At 40.3% G+C, this 14,316-nt stretch overlaps 2 protein-coding genes across 2 annotated transcripts; one reads left to right on the top strand and one right to left on the bottom strand.

Moving 5' to 3' along the window:
- The first annotated feature begins 1,538 nt into the window (after positions 1 to 1,538).
- On the top strand, positions 1,539 to 8,051 carry wdr45 (WD repeat domain 45). Its single transcript, XM_069166846.1, has 11 exons — positions 1,539 to 1,687; positions 1,875 to 1,993; positions 3,593 to 3,667; positions 3,832 to 3,936; positions 4,513 to 4,618; positions 4,715 to 4,809; positions 4,913 to 4,992; positions 5,095 to 5,303; positions 6,102 to 6,203; positions 6,302 to 6,447; positions 7,703 to 8,051. The coding sequence occupies exons 2-11, from the start codon at positions 1,945 to 1,947 to the stop codon at positions 7,810 to 7,812; spliced, it is 1,077 nt and encodes a 358-aa protein (XP_069022947.1). The 5' UTR covers positions 1,539 to 1,687; positions 1,875 to 1,944; the 3' UTR covers positions 7,813 to 8,051.
- Positions 8,052 to 11,938: 3,887 nt separating this feature from the next.
- LOC138208753 (L antigen family member 3-like) lies at positions 11,939 to 14,006 on the bottom strand. The gene is made up of 3 exons (XM_069166857.1): positions 13,937 to 14,006; positions 12,447 to 12,575; positions 11,939 to 12,329 (listed from the first exon to the last, which is right to left on the bottom strand). Exons 1-3 carry the CDS (start codon positions 13,981 to 13,983, stop codon positions 12,083 to 12,085), a joined length of 423 nt encoding a protein of 140 aa, XP_069022958.1. The 5' UTR covers positions 13,984 to 14,006; the 3' UTR covers positions 11,939 to 12,082.
- Positions 14,007 to 14,316: the final 310 nt, after the last annotated feature.

Consider the following 14,316-nt stretch of genomic DNA (forward strand, 5'->3'; position numbering starts at 1 on the left):
TCACGGAGTTAGAATAACCGAATAAATTCGCTAGAATAAATCATCTATATCATTACCATAAGTTAATTAAAGTGGACATCTGGTTTCCAGCTATCTGTTGAAAATGCGGTTATATAAAATTGGAATTTAGTTTGTTAAATGAGCCTCCAGCACCGAGGAGACCTTTTAACACTGGAGACCGACCTGAAGCCCGTCGGAGCGGAGGAGGGGAGATTCAGGTTTCCAGAGGTCAGACTCTTTTTGTCTTCACGTGAAAGAGACGTGCGCGTTTTCGGACATTTCTAAGTGAGAAGTTTTGTTTACTCAGATCAAACACTGTCAGTTTAACCCCAACCAAGCAGGCAGTAGGTTTCCATTTCGTCCACTACAGGAAAATGTGTAACTTTCACGCCGAGAGAGCCCAAAGCGTGTCCATTTCACGTTCTGCCGTCACACCGGGTTGCAACGGTGACACCTGTACTTACTTACATGCAAATCAAGGTTTCTTTGAGTTTTGTACGTACTGCAGATCCTTTTTAATGGTGATGCTTTCACTTTCTCTCGTGCTGTAAGAGATTTACCGATAAAAAAAAACTAGCTGGTGGACGTCTTTAAACGCTCCAACAGGATTTATTCATCCTGTTCGGCAGTACGTCGTCCCTCACAAAGGCTTTTCTGCATTTTCTTTCTCACACAATAGCATTATATAGCAGTCTACTTATATTGTTAAGGCGAAAGGAAACTAATTACGAAAATGTTCTACATCGTGCAGCTCTTTGTCTCGCTGCCTCCGACTCAGCTGTCTGTCAGCTGCTGCTTTTTAAAGAAGTTTTTACTCGAGTCGCCTCCCTCAGCACTTCCTCTCTCTCTCTGCGTCTTTCGCCTCCTCTGATCGACCCCAAGCCCCAAACATTACATTTATTTAATATTGTGTGCATAAGATAAGGAAAGATATAATTGTTAAACATCTTGATTTGATAGTTGATGACCCATTTCACCTGCAAAATACTACAAAACGACCACATAGTGTGACAGAGCAAACAAGAAATGTCAGTCAATAACTTGGCTGTCATGGAAATCTAAATCATCATTGGTGTGCACTGAATTATGTGTTGACTTTTTTTTTTTTTTTAAGTCATGCACTGTTTTCATCCAAATTTAATATTTATGAGACCTCTACAGTGGAATTATGGGTATTTAAATATAGATTTATAAGCTGGTTTGTCGTTATTAGTGCAAATGTCCAATTTTCAGTTGACAGAAGCAAAACTGAAAAATGGAGGCATTTGAATGTGGTTAAAAGGTTCAATGTATTATTATTATTATTATTATTATTATTATTATTATTAAAAAGCCAAAGCAGTGTACAGTTTTTTGCTATTTTTTTTCTTTACTATGTCTAATATGACTTACAATGTAATTTTTTTTTTTTACAAATATATATTATTAATACTAGATGTTATTGTTAAGAAATTGTCTCCTCCTTTTCCTTATTCACATTTCGTTGTTATTTTGTTTGGTTTTACGAACAGGAAGCAGGAACTAAACCGGAAGCACGTGTCTGTGACGTCACCAGTTGAAAAACAAAAACAAATCTCCGTCTTGCAACATCTGCCTCGTTATTTAGCTGCTGTAAAAAAAAAAAATTCAAAAAAAGTCTTATAAAAAAAACAAAACCTTGGCGTTGTCTCGACTCTGCGTCTTCATGGTGAGACTTTCAACTTTCCAACATGGCGGAGTGAAAACAGGAGAGCAGCTGTGTTTGCAGCGCTTCTTTGTGACGCGAATGTGGCTAATGCTAATGCTGGCCAACTGAGCTAACAGTGTTGCTCAACGGGGCAAATGAGGTTTAGTGTCCCTGAGCAGTTTTCGTGTCTCTGTCCCGTCTCTCCCAGGTCGTCCCTTTCGGTCCCGCTGAAGCTGTAGTTTGACCGGTGACGGCTCGGTAACGCAGGTTGAGCAGCCATGGCGCAGCAGAGAGGAGTGAACAGCCTGCAGTTCAACCAGGACCAGAGTAAGTTGTCTTCTCATTTAGGCCTACCATGTGCTGTTTATATTTCTGTTGTTGTGTAAAGACAAAGACTCGTTTAAACAAACTCTTCACTACATCTGTAAGATATTGGGTGATGGGGGCTTTTACAGAAACTATAAAAGAGAAAATAATAGAGGTGATGTAGTAAAATGTCGATATTTGAGTTAATATCTTTATTTGTATATAGTCAAAAGTAAAATATAGATATATCCAGTAGTATGATAAATACATTTTGGATGTCTTTATTCAGTTAACAACTTCCTGTTATGACATAATTCTGTGCAAAAGTTTCAGGAACTAAAAGTAAATACGAGTCTTTGTTTTAGACTGGGTTTTTTTTGTTTGTTTTTAACTTGTTTTAGACCACATTTAGACTTGGTTATGGACTAGTTTTAGACCACATTTAGACTTGGTTATGGACTAGTTTTAGACCACATTTAGACTTGATTATGGACTAGTTTTAGACCACATTTAGACTTGGTTATGACTAGTTTTAGACCACATTTAGACTTGGTTATGACTAGTTTTAGACCACATTTAGACTTGGTTATGACTAGTTTTAGACCACATTTAGACTTGGTTATGGAGTAGTTTTAGACCACATTTAGACTTGATTATGGACTAGTTTTAGACCACATTTAGACTTGGTTATGACTAGTTTTAGACCACATTTAGACTTGGTTATGGACTAGTTTTAGACCACATTTAGACTTGGTTATGACTAGTTTTAGACCACATTTAGACTTGGTTATGACTAGTTTTAGACCACATTTAGACTTGGTTATGGACTAGTTTTAGACCACATTTAGACTTGGTTATGACTAGTTTTAGACCACATTTAGACTTGGTTATGACTAGTTTTAGACCACATTTAGACTTGGTTATGGACTAGTTTTAGACCACATTTAGACTTGGTTATGACTAGTTTTGGACCACATTTAGACTTGGTTATGGACTAGTTTTAGACCACATTTAGACTTGGTTATAGACTAGTTTTAGACCACATTTAGACTTGGTTATGACTAGTTTTAGACCACATTTAGACTTGGTTATGGACTAGTTTTAGACCACATTTAGACTTGGTTATGGACTAGTTTTAGACCACATTTAGACTTGGTTATGACTAGTTTTAGACCACATTTAGACTTGGTTATGGACTAGTTTTAGACCACATTTAGACTTGGTTATAGACTAGTTTTAGACCACATTTAGACTTGGTTATGACTAGTTTTAGACCACATTTAGACTTGGTTATGGACTAGTTTTAGACCACATTTAGACTTGGTTATGACTAGTTTTAGATCACATTTAGACTTGGTTATGACTAGTTTTAGACCACATTTAGACTTGGTTATGGACTAGTTTTAGACCACATTTAGACTTGGTTATGACTAGTTTTAGACCACATTTAGACTTGGTTATGACTAGTTTTAGACTCAGCTGCATTTGAAGGATCGTTAATAAAAACTCAAAACAGCTCCTGACAGCCATCATGTCAGACAAACTGAAAGCTGAAAGAGTCTCAGACGTTCAAATCTTCTTTTTTTTTTTTTTTTTTTTTTTACTTTCCGTCGTCTCCAGGCTGCTTCTGCTGTGCTATGGAGACCGGAGTCAGGATTTACAACGTGGAGCCGCTGATGGAGAAGGGCCACCTGGGTGAGTCCATCTTCCTTTTGTGATGGCGTAGTAATGAGATACTAATAAATGTGATTAATTCATTAGCGGACAATAAAATCCGTTTTATTTTTTGGCTCTTCTTTAGAAATCGATCCCGCCTGAATGAGAGTTGTAAATAAGACTCGTCTCTGTGTGTTTTTCAGATCACGAGCAGGTCGGCAGCGTGGCCCTGTGCTCCATGCTGCATCGCTCCAACCTACTGGCTTTGGTCGGAGGCGGAGTCAACCCCAAGTTCTCCGAAATATCCAGTGAGTAAGAGTAACTAAACGTTCAAGCATCTCTCCCCTGCAGGTTTAAAAAAAATTAAAAAAAAAAAAAAAAAGAAAAGAGTCAGGGATGAAGCTGCAGATCAAGAAAAGACTTGGTTTCTTACCCGCTGTACGTTTTAAAGCTTTGGCTGTTAAGACTGGAGACGGAAGTTGTTATGAAGCCGACTGTGCATTTCTTTGTGGTCATTTTTTGTGTCTTCGTGGTCGTTTTTGTATCTGCAATTTTGTTGGTGGTTCTTTCATCTCTTTTTAGTAATTTTGTGTCTCTTTGTGGTTGTTTTTTGTCTGTGCAAATTTTTCATCTCTTTTTGGTCATTTTTGGTTATGTTTTTGTCTGTAAATTGTGTATCTCTGGTTGTTTTTGAATTTGTGGTAATTGTTCATCTTTTTAAAAAAAAAAATCTTTCTTTTTGGCTCCTTTTTTTTTTTTTTTGTATCTATTTGGTCATTGTTTGTCTCTTTGTGGTCGTTTTGCGTCTCTTTGTGTTTGTCGACACGCTGTATCTCAAACCTGACTTTCCTTTTGTGTAAAACTCTCCGTCCTACTTGTTTCAGTGCTGGTGTGGGACGACGCTCGGGATTCCCGGGACCCCAAAGACAAGCTGGTGCTGGAGTTCACCTTCACTAAATCCGTCCTCGCTGTCCGCATGAGACACGACAAGTGAGTTCACCGTCACCGCGGGATTTTTCAGGAAACATTTTCCTTTAAATGATCTTAAATATAACCATCTTTGTTTTTTTTGTTTTTTTTTCCTAGGATCATCATCATATTAAAGAACAGGATCTACGTGTACAGTTTTCCAGACAACCCTGTCAAACTTTTTGAGTTCGACACCAGAGATAACCCCAAAGGTCGACGAGTCCGCCTTCCTTCGTCGACTTCTTCTTATTCTTTCTGTTAAATGTTTTTTTTTTTTTTTTTTTTTTTTAAACAGATTGAACTCTTTTCTTTCAGGTCTGTGTGATTTGTGTCCCAGTCTGGAGAAGCAGCTGCTGGTGTTCCCGGGTCATAAATGCGGCAGCCTGCAGCTGGTTGTAAGTTGAACAAACACACACGGGAACAAAAGTCCCTCTGAGGAAAAAAACATCACGGGAGGAAAAAAAAAAAGTCAAAATTCAACGCGTTGTGTTCTCCAGGATCTGTCCAACACCAAACCCGGTACGTCATCCGCTCCTTTCACCATCAACGCCCACCAGAGCGAGATCGCCTGCGTGGCGCTCAACCAGCCCGGCAGCGTGGCGGCGTCGGCGTCTCGCAAGGGAACGCTCATCCGCCTGTTCGACACCACGACCAGAGACAAACTGGTGGAGCTGCGACGGGGAACCGACCCGGCCACCCTCTACTGGTACGCGCTCATGCAGCGAGGGCTCGTACAGGTGGGCCCAAAACAAAGAGAGCCCCTTGAGACGAGAGGATTTTGTCATCACAGTTTTAAGAAGCGTTTTGGAGGAAGGGCTCGAACCTAGAACCGTTAAAGCTCCGACTTCTGGTACTTTCCCAGCACAGGAGGAACTACGGCAATACAAGTGCCAAACGGCCCTTTCCGACAAAGTAGTGAAGCTGCCGTATCATTCTCTACAAGGACACCGGACTCCATTGACAATAACAGTCATTTTGCCTCGCAGATTACAGGAGCTGCTAACCGACTCACTGTGTGACTTTGGGGCTGTTTTAACATGTGAATTCGGATCTGAACTAACACCCAACTTACACAATAACGCAACGTAACCAACAGGTCGAGGCAGCGATTGATTAGCAACCCCTGCGATCTGCCGAGGTAAAATCGCTGATTTTGTCAAGGGAGTCCGGCGGCTTTAAAAAAAAAAAAAAAAAAAAAAGTTGCCCGTCCGACCCGACGGCAAGGTAAAGCGGTGAAAATATTTTAAATACAGAGTCGACTTAAACAGATAGATTTTTTTTTTTTTTTTTTTTTCTAAATGGCTAAAATGCATTTAGTTTTGCCGACCCGTCCTCGGCGACACGTTAGCTCAGCTCGCACGTCGGCACACCCGGCCCGCTTCTCCGACCTCCCATCTACCGCAGGTCCATTTTATGGATAAACACCTCACACAATCCGACTTCAAAACCACTTACAAGCTTCGGCCCGGACCTCCGCCTGACCTGTCCCGTTCATTCTCCCCAGCATCAACTTCAGCCACGACTCGTCCTTCCTGTGCGCCTCCAGCGACAAAGGCACGGTTCACATCTTCGCCCTCAAAGACACCAAACTGAACCGCCGCTCAGCGTAAAGACCTCCCTCCTCTGCTCGCGTCCTGCAAATTACCTCCCGACACCTCCGCGGAGAGTCTTTTAACGCTTCCCTCCTCTTCCTCTCCCCAACAGGCTGGCGCGTGTCGGGAAGGTGGGGCCCGTGATTGGTCAGTACGTGGACAGCCAGTGGTCGCTGGCCAGCTTCACCGTGCCGGCCGAGTGCGCCTGCATCTGCGCGTTCGGCAAGAACACGTCCAAGAACGTCAACTCGGTCATCGGTGAGGAAACGATTCGGAATTTAAGATGCTGTTTTGGCACGGCGCGACGAGTTCAGGCCAAATAACCAAAACGATTATTCGCTGTATCGTAATCCGGCTCGGCTCAGAGGAAACGCGAACTTTACGGAGGGGAGAAAAAAAAAAAAAAAAAAAAATGCTAAAAGTAATCCAGAAAACAAAAATGGCTGACTGAAATTTCCGTAAAGAGTATAAAAAAAAAAGTCAGTAAAAATATAAAAGTAGGGATAAAAGAAAACGAACTAAAAGCTGTAATAAAAAAAAAAAAAAATGCTAAAAGTAATCCAGAAAACAAAAATGGCCGACTGTGAAATTTCCGTAAAGAGTATAAAAAAAAAAAGTCAGTAAAAATATAAAAGTAGGGATAAAAGAAAACGAACTAAAAGCTGTAATAAAAAATAATAATAAAAAAAAAAAAAAGCAGAAACCTGCTGTACGAGTTAATTTTGACTTTCATTCCCACTCGGGTTTTTTTTTTTTTTTTTTTTGTACTTCTGACACAGGTAAACGTTAAACGGTTTATTTTTTGTTGTTGTCCGTTTTGTGTTTATTGTTGTAGTTTCCTACTTTAAACCTACTTAAAAAAAAAAATAATAATTTGTATAAACAAAAATTAATACAGTTTGCTTTGTTTTAGTCGTTAAGCAACATAAATCTTAATTACCTTATAACTATTTCACATAAAGTATCTCTAGCGGGAGGAGAACGCATTTTTCTTGTCCTATTTGAAAGACCGCGATGATGCAGTGATGTGTCGTACGAACAATGGGTGTTTTATTTTGAAATACTTTTTTTTTTTCCTGTGACTTCCTGCCCGGCCGATCTGCTCTGTTCAGCTTCCACCAAAAAAAAAAAAAAAATAGACCGCTGCGATTTTACTGAAGCTTACTTTGTGCGATAATAATCAGCTGCACTTTTACAAATATAGCTGCAGCTAATTCTGACTTTTTTTTCTTTTTTATATCAACGTGCAAAGTGTTTCTGGTATTTTATCGATGATTCGAAAACAGTGACGTCTACGAATGTTTAATTCAGTCCGAAGCCGTTGAAACGGTATTGAATGCAGAGACCTTTAAGCGACAAACCTCACAATTTTTGAGGCTTTCAAAAAGGATTACGCGACGATTTAAATAGTTGCATCCTGACGTCGACGCGTTTTATCGTTTCTTAAAATGTGACTTCGCTGCAATGAAAAAAAAAAAAAAACTTCACTCGACATTCGTTTGCTTTCCTGCAGCCATCTGCGTGGACGGGACCTTCCACAAGTACGTGTTCACCCCCGACGGAAACTGCAACCGCGAGGCCTTCGACGTTTACCTGGACATATGCGACGACGACGACTTCTGAGGAGGGGAAAAACCCGCGAGGGGAGGGCGACGGGTCGAAAGGACTTAATTGCTGTCCGTCCTCCGGAGACGAGACGGGAGCAGAGAAATACAGACTCGATGCTGAAAGCCTGATGTGTGAAGTGTTGCGTGTATCCGTGTGAATATAAACGCAGTATTCTGCGAGCCTGCGTCTCTCGTTGCGTCGCGAGTCTGAATGTTTATGAGAGGTTCCTAATTAAAGTCAAACTGAAATGAAAAGTCTTTTTTTTTTTTTTTTTCTTTGTTAAGAAATCAAAACACAAACCTGCAATGCGTTTACTTGTTTGGGCGAAAAGAAAACGGTTTTAATTGAACCCTCCCTGTTGATTTAGAGTCCACGTGAACGCCCGCCCTCTTGTGGTAGTCACGACGTCGAAACCATGTCTATAAAAGGTGGATGTAGCTTCTGGGTCTGATACGAGAGGCCAATGCAGAATGAAGTGCCATGAACTGTAATACCACTAAGGGGCCACTAGGGGTTGGCTCCAAAATAAAAACCTCCGTCTCCAATAGACTCCAGTTGAAAAAGCGTCGACTTCTCTCTACGCGCCCTCTGGTGGTCGTATAAATAACGACAGCCTGGTGTTCAGCAAAAGACTGTGTTTTTTTTTTTTCATTTTGGGAGGAGGCTGTTGTGGGAGAGGGGGGGCGTTTTGATACAAAACTGCCTGTTTACTGTTCTTGTAAAAAAAAAAAAAAAATATTGAAAGTGCGTTTACTGTTGCCATGACAACGAAGGTTGCGTAACTGGACACGATGAGTACATTTAACTCACAACCACAGAGAGTATATAAAAGTGGACGTAGTTTCCGGGTCTGAAAAGTGAAGCCAATACAAAAGTGTCTTAAACTGTAATACCACTGAGGGCCACTAGGGGCTGGCTCCAATACCCTCCCATTCAAAAAGCATCAAACCCCTCTCCTGAAATACAAAGTCAGTAAAGCGTTTTTCATTTTTCATCATGATGTCATAAGAGAAATTCCATCCTTCTGATCAGTGTCTTCTGAAAATAATTCCAGCATTCATTGGATATCAGGACTCAAACGCAGCTGTGTTTTGGGGGGGGCGTGGCTGCTTTGATTGACAGGCCAGTGGTGCAGTCAGGTTTCAGGCACAGGTGGGCGGGGCATAGCCCGTTCTACCGCTGACGTTCCGGTTATAAAGGCCCGGCTAAACACCTGAATGGACCTCCTGACAACACGCTGCAGATTTATCGCTCCCCCGCTGAGGTGTTTTCACTCTTCAGACGTTCCCGCCAGATGTTTATTAACCCGTCGAGCCTCCAGCTGCGCAACAACTTCCCCTCTGACATTTTAAACGCCCCGACGTTCGCATTTTAGCTGCTGCCGGTGTTTCACGACGGCGGTTTTATGTTCAGCTTTTAGCGGCTCTTGTCATTTGAGAAGTGGGCTAATGTTTAAATGTCAAAGCTGCTGAGTCACTTGTTTAAAAACAAACCCAGCGAAATGCACTTTTATTAAGTTGTGTGGCCTCCAGGGAGTTTTAATGGGCTGTACTGGTGTCAAACTGAGTATTTTCTTCTTTTTTTTTTACCTTCATCATGTTTAATCGGCCTTTCTATAAAATATATTCATGTTTGGTCCTTTATTTCAAGCTCAAGTGATCTCACTTCTATCAAAACCCATATTTTCAGCTCAGTCTTGAAGTCCAGATGCTGCATCTCTATGCTGCTGTAATAAATTATAGTTGTATTATAAATAAATAAATAAAAAAAAAAAAAGAAATTGGGAATTCAGTTATTTATTTGAAAAATGCATCTTCAAATAGATTTTTCTATTTTGTCCTATTTATTTGCTCGTTAGTTTGGTGCATTTTTTTGTATTGTATTCGTTTGCTTTTGAGTTTCTTCTGTTTGTTTGTCTTGTTTCTTTTTCCATTGTTAAATTTGTTTTTGTTATCGGTCTGTTTTTTTTGTTTTGTTTATTTCCTTATATTTGTTTTTCTCGTTCTGTTAGTTTTTGTTTTTCCTGACGTCCTATTTGTATTTCTGTTTATTTTTCTTGTTCCGTTTATTTTTCTGGCCATTATATTTGCGTTTCTGTTTGTTCTTCTTGTTTGTTATGTTTGTTCCATTTGGCTGAATTCGTCCTTGATTTTGTGTGTTGAAGATTAATGACCTACAGGAAATGAAATCGTTGTAAACAGGGCTCATTGTTCTTGTTGCCCGGTCTAACTCACTGTATCCATGGTAACATTATAGTTCCCGTTTCTTGTAAACCTTCACATCTGCTCTCACAAAATTTCTCACATTTAATGTAACATTTTCCAGAATAAATATCCAAATCTGTCTCAAACAAATTAAATCAAGCAGCACTTAAACGCCTCAATCTAACCCACTTCACCTTTTCATATAATTACATCAGGATCTCGTAATCATGAAATATGTCAGAGATCGGAGATATGAAAAGTCATCAGCATCGCTTTCAATAAAAAAAAACATCAGTTCAGTCAGACGAGAAATCTAAAATCACTTCCACATGTCAGTTTAACATTAATCAATAAAGTTATTCTTTAAACTTGTATCAAACTCCTGCCTCCAGTAACAACATGCTTTTATTGTGAAAATCTGAAGTGAACTATCCGTGTGTTTTCCAGCCGATCCGTTTGATAATAACTCTGTCAGTCTGCTGAGACTTCATTTCCTCTTCACCGTCACGTCGTTCAGTTATTATTGTGTCTGTTTGTGACGCGAGCTGCAGCATTAATGTGCTCATTTCAATTCAACGTGACGGTTTTATACCTCGGACATTGCTCTGATGCTCTCGAACTAAACCGCTAATCATGCGGCGCCCTCTGCTGGTCGGTCACCGTAACGACATGTTTCTGGGTGTCAAAGGATTAGGTTAGGTTAGGTAGTTACTTTGTTAATCCCCGAGGGGAATTTTTTTTCGCTACAGCAGCATACAGAAGCAATAAGATAATAATAGAAAAGCAATAAAATAGCAGTAAATGATCCGTTATCTCAATAAAAGATGAAAAAGAAAAAAGATTTAAACAGAAAATGTTGACATTTTTAAACTGGAATTTAAAATGAGTTACTAAAGCTGACGGTTTGTTATTATAGAAATAACAAAAAAAAAAAAACTCCTGCAGCAGATAGACATTAAATACGAGCCTTTCTTCACGTTAATGAACGTGAACATAATGAACATCGTACCGGGTACCAGATACCGCCCACAGACAATGAAAAAAACCCAAATAAAAGCCTGTCGAGGAGAGAAAAGCAGGTACAATCAGTGGAGAAACAAAAACAACTTCATTAACTCGTTCAAACTGGTCGGCAGGTGAAAACTCGGTATTAGAAATCCTCCGACTCTTCAACAGTAACTCCCAACAACCGGCCGAGGATCTGAAAAACGAAGCGGACTGATGCTATAACAGGATATAAGAAGATATCATGTTGGAAAGTTGTCGTGGATGTCAGGAAGAAGGCGGCAGCGAGGTAAACTGCGTGAACGTCAGGCTGACGTCGGAGAAACAGAAGTTTCGACGGGCTGAAGCGAGCGAGCTCACAGAAGCTGCAGAATCCCGAGAAAAAAAAAAAAAAATCAAATCCAAACAAGAGGGAAGTCTCGGATATAAACCGCAGCCTCAGTTCAAGTGTTTCAGGTGTTTCTCCTCCTGCTGCTGCCAAAACAGCAACCAAGAAACGCGAACGTCTGCTGTGTCTTAGCAACGAGATGTGAAGCAATCCTGTAGAATCGTTTTTTTTTTTTATTCCAGTAAATGTTGGACCAGGGAATAAAACATAAACATGCACATCTGTTGTTTGACGCATGGTTTAGATTTACAATAAACAATAAATAAAGTCAAAACAATAAAAAAGTATTTTCTCTGGGTCTAAGTCAAATGATTTGGCGTTTATTTTAAAAGGACAAATCCTTAAAAAAAACGGGCGACTGTACGCACATTCGTTTTGTTAAGAAGTGAAGAGGTGGTTTTAAATGACGTCACGCGGCCTCAATGATGAACGGATTTTTTGTTTTGTCTACTGCAGACGAATAAACAATATTTTTATATCCACAGTTTCTGCATTTTTGAATGAAGAGAAGCTTTTTTTGCCAAGAATCCGTATCAGACACAAATAAAAGTTCCAAGCAAAGTACGTTTATCTGTTGTGAAGTCGGTCTGAAGATCTCTAAATAAAAACGGAGCCACGGTTTGAACACCCCCTTTTTTTTCTTTTTCAGTTGCCCTTCAAGTCAGGCTTCACTGTGAAAAGTTTCCTCTCAGTTTTTTTTCAACCCGTGTTTCCTCCCAAATGTCGCACCTGAGGATGGGGTGGGAAAACTCCAGCCGATGGAAGACGGGACCGGAAGGGGAAGTCCTGCAGTCCGGGGGTGGGGAGGAGCGGGTCGCGTCACGGGACGACGGGGGGGGCCGAACGCCTCCATGGTCTCCACGACGAGCGACAGGTGATCCAGGAAGGAGTTCACCGACACTCGGAGGATTCGAGCTTCGTCCGCGCTCCACCTCCTGAAATACGACGACACGCGACGGTCAGGAACCGCGAACGGATGAAAAGGTTATAAAAAACCAAACAAACAACAACAACAACAACAACAAAACAGGGAGAGGTTCAGAGGGACTCACACGGACAGCGTGCTGCCCGACACGCTCAGCGCTTTGCTGATGCCGCCTTTCCTCGGCTCGCGGTCCGGCGACAGGGACCGCAGGGCGATGATGGCCTCTCGGGACGACGGGAAGGGGACGTCCAGAGAGCTGCAGGAGGGGGGCGGGTGGTCAAGGAAGACTGAGGGGGTTCAGCGGGACTCGCACAAACAAAAACAAACAAACATATGCACTGCAACACGAACATTTAACCACCAAGATTTAGGATTTGGAGTCACATTTGTTTTGTTTTGTTTTTGTTTTAATTTAGTTTTTACTGCGTCATGTTAGCTGCCTTTAGATTACATACTGTGTAATAAATTGTAAATTAATTATTTCATCGATTTAAATTTTTAACACTAATCGTATGGAGACATACAGAAACGTAAAATAAAGACAGTAATCAAACTAAAGTAAACTTTCTTCAACAAATGATCTGAAATGGATCCAAATAAATGTTATTTAAAAACTTGAATCATCTCTTCTAAGTTGTATCCTGAAATGTTTTCAGGATTTTTGTTTGGGATGTTTTCGTAAACGATTTTAATATAAAAATGAATTAAGCCACTACAACAATTACTGACATTTACCTTCTGTATATTTTCAATTCAGTTAGCAGCCTTTCAACATAAGTGCAGTGTGACTTTTACTATTATTTTTTTCAACATAAAATAAAAAAAAAAATATTACGACCTTTCAACCAGTATAACATCTTTTCAAATGTTATATTCTGAATCCCTGTAGTTGCGGTTCTCTGCCTGTAGAGGGCAGCACAGCGACATAAACGTCCGGTAAAAACGACATTATTCTCTCCACTGAGAGAATAAAGATGAAAGAAGACCCTAAACTTGGGTAGACCACTTGATATCACAGTAGACAACAACAAACTTCTCAATACGACACTGAAGTAAGCTTCTGATTGGGCACTTAAAGGGGAAACGTTAAGGGAAAGTTGAGTTACAAACAGGGACATTTCACATTAAACCTGGTCCAGATATTTTTTTATTTTTTTTTAAACACTTCACTTAAATCTGGACTCGATGTGATGCGCATCAAACATTTTGTAAACAGGCCATTAATAGGTGCAAGAAAACACAGATTCAGTCGCTCAGGTTTCCCTGAACTTTTCCCTTAAGTGAAGCAGACTTTTAACGGTCGTTTTCTCAAGAGTTGCAGAGTGAAAATAAAAACGCCTGTCCTCTCAAAAACAAGACAAAACCATCTTGTTTTGGAACATTTAACACCACAAGCAAAGTTTCAGTCAAATAGGAGTCACATTATTATTGTTTATAAACAGTTTAACGCGAGCGGAGAGCCGCGTGGAGGACTCCCAAATTTAACGTCTGTCTGGCGGCGTTCAGTTTTACTGTCGTTTTTTCATGAATAAATATAGAAACAGGAAAAGAAATCGAAAGCCTAAAAGCACTAAAATACCTCAGACGTAAATAGCCGCTTCTGACATGAAAGGATACAACTCCAGTTTGCCTGTTTCGGGGTTTAATTCTCCGTCTGTTGCCATCGCGGTTGTTGTGTTGAAGTGACCGGAAGCGGAAGTCTTTTCCACGCGTGTGTGGTGGAATTGAGACAGTGAAGGGGCGCTGCTGCCTCCTGCGGCGGAGCGTAGAACTACAACATCAACGCAACGTGGGAAATAAAACAACCTGGAAGGAGGAAAACATACCCAATACATTTAAAATAACATCAAATTTGATTATGGAAAATTATGTATAGATTACCAGAGGATATTGTGATTCTATGAAATGTAATAAATATATAATTTCTGAGTAGATTTTATGTCTGGGTTTATTATTTCCCTTGAGTGCTTTATGTTTCAAAATAATGCGGCATAATG

Source organism: Embiotoca jacksoni, unplaced genomic scaffold (assembly GCF_022577435.1).
Source record: "Embiotoca jacksoni isolate LCO1_2020_lvr unplaced genomic scaffold, fEmbJac1.0.p SCAF_10, whole genome shotgun sequence".
In the NCBI taxonomy this organism is placed as follows: Eukaryota; Metazoa; Chordata; class Actinopteri; family Embiotocidae; genus Embiotoca; species Embiotoca jacksoni.

What these genes read in the sequence shown, in the direction of transcription:
- wdr45 (XM_069166846.1), top strand. Translation starts at nt 1,945, where the DNA reads ATGGCGCAGCAGAGAGGAGTGAACAGCCTGCAGTTCAACCAGGACCAG. An exon ending in GATGGAGAAGGGCCACCTGG is followed by an intron (nt 3,668 to 3,831) that starts GTGAGTCCATCT and finishes TGTGTTTTTCAG; the next exon opens with ATCACGAGCAGGTCGGCAGC. An exon ending in GAACGTCAACTCGGTCATCG is followed by an intron (nt 6,448 to 7,702) that starts GTGAGGAAACGA and finishes GCTTTCCTGCAG; the next exon opens with CCATCTGCGTGGACGGGACC.
- LOC138208753 (XM_069166857.1), bottom strand. Translation starts at nt 13,983, where the DNA reads ATGGCAACAGACGGAGAATTAAACCCCGAAACAGGCAAACTGGAGTT. An exon ending in GAAACAGGCAAACTGGAGTT is followed by an intron (nt 12,576 to 13,936) that starts GTATCCTTTCAT and finishes CCCCTCCTGCAG; the next exon opens with CTCTCTGGACGTCCCCTTCC. An exon ending in TCGGGCAGCACGCTGTCCGT is followed by an intron (nt 12,330 to 12,446) that starts GTGAGTCCCTCT and finishes GTCGTATTTCAG; the next exon opens with GAGGTGGAGCGCGGACGAAG.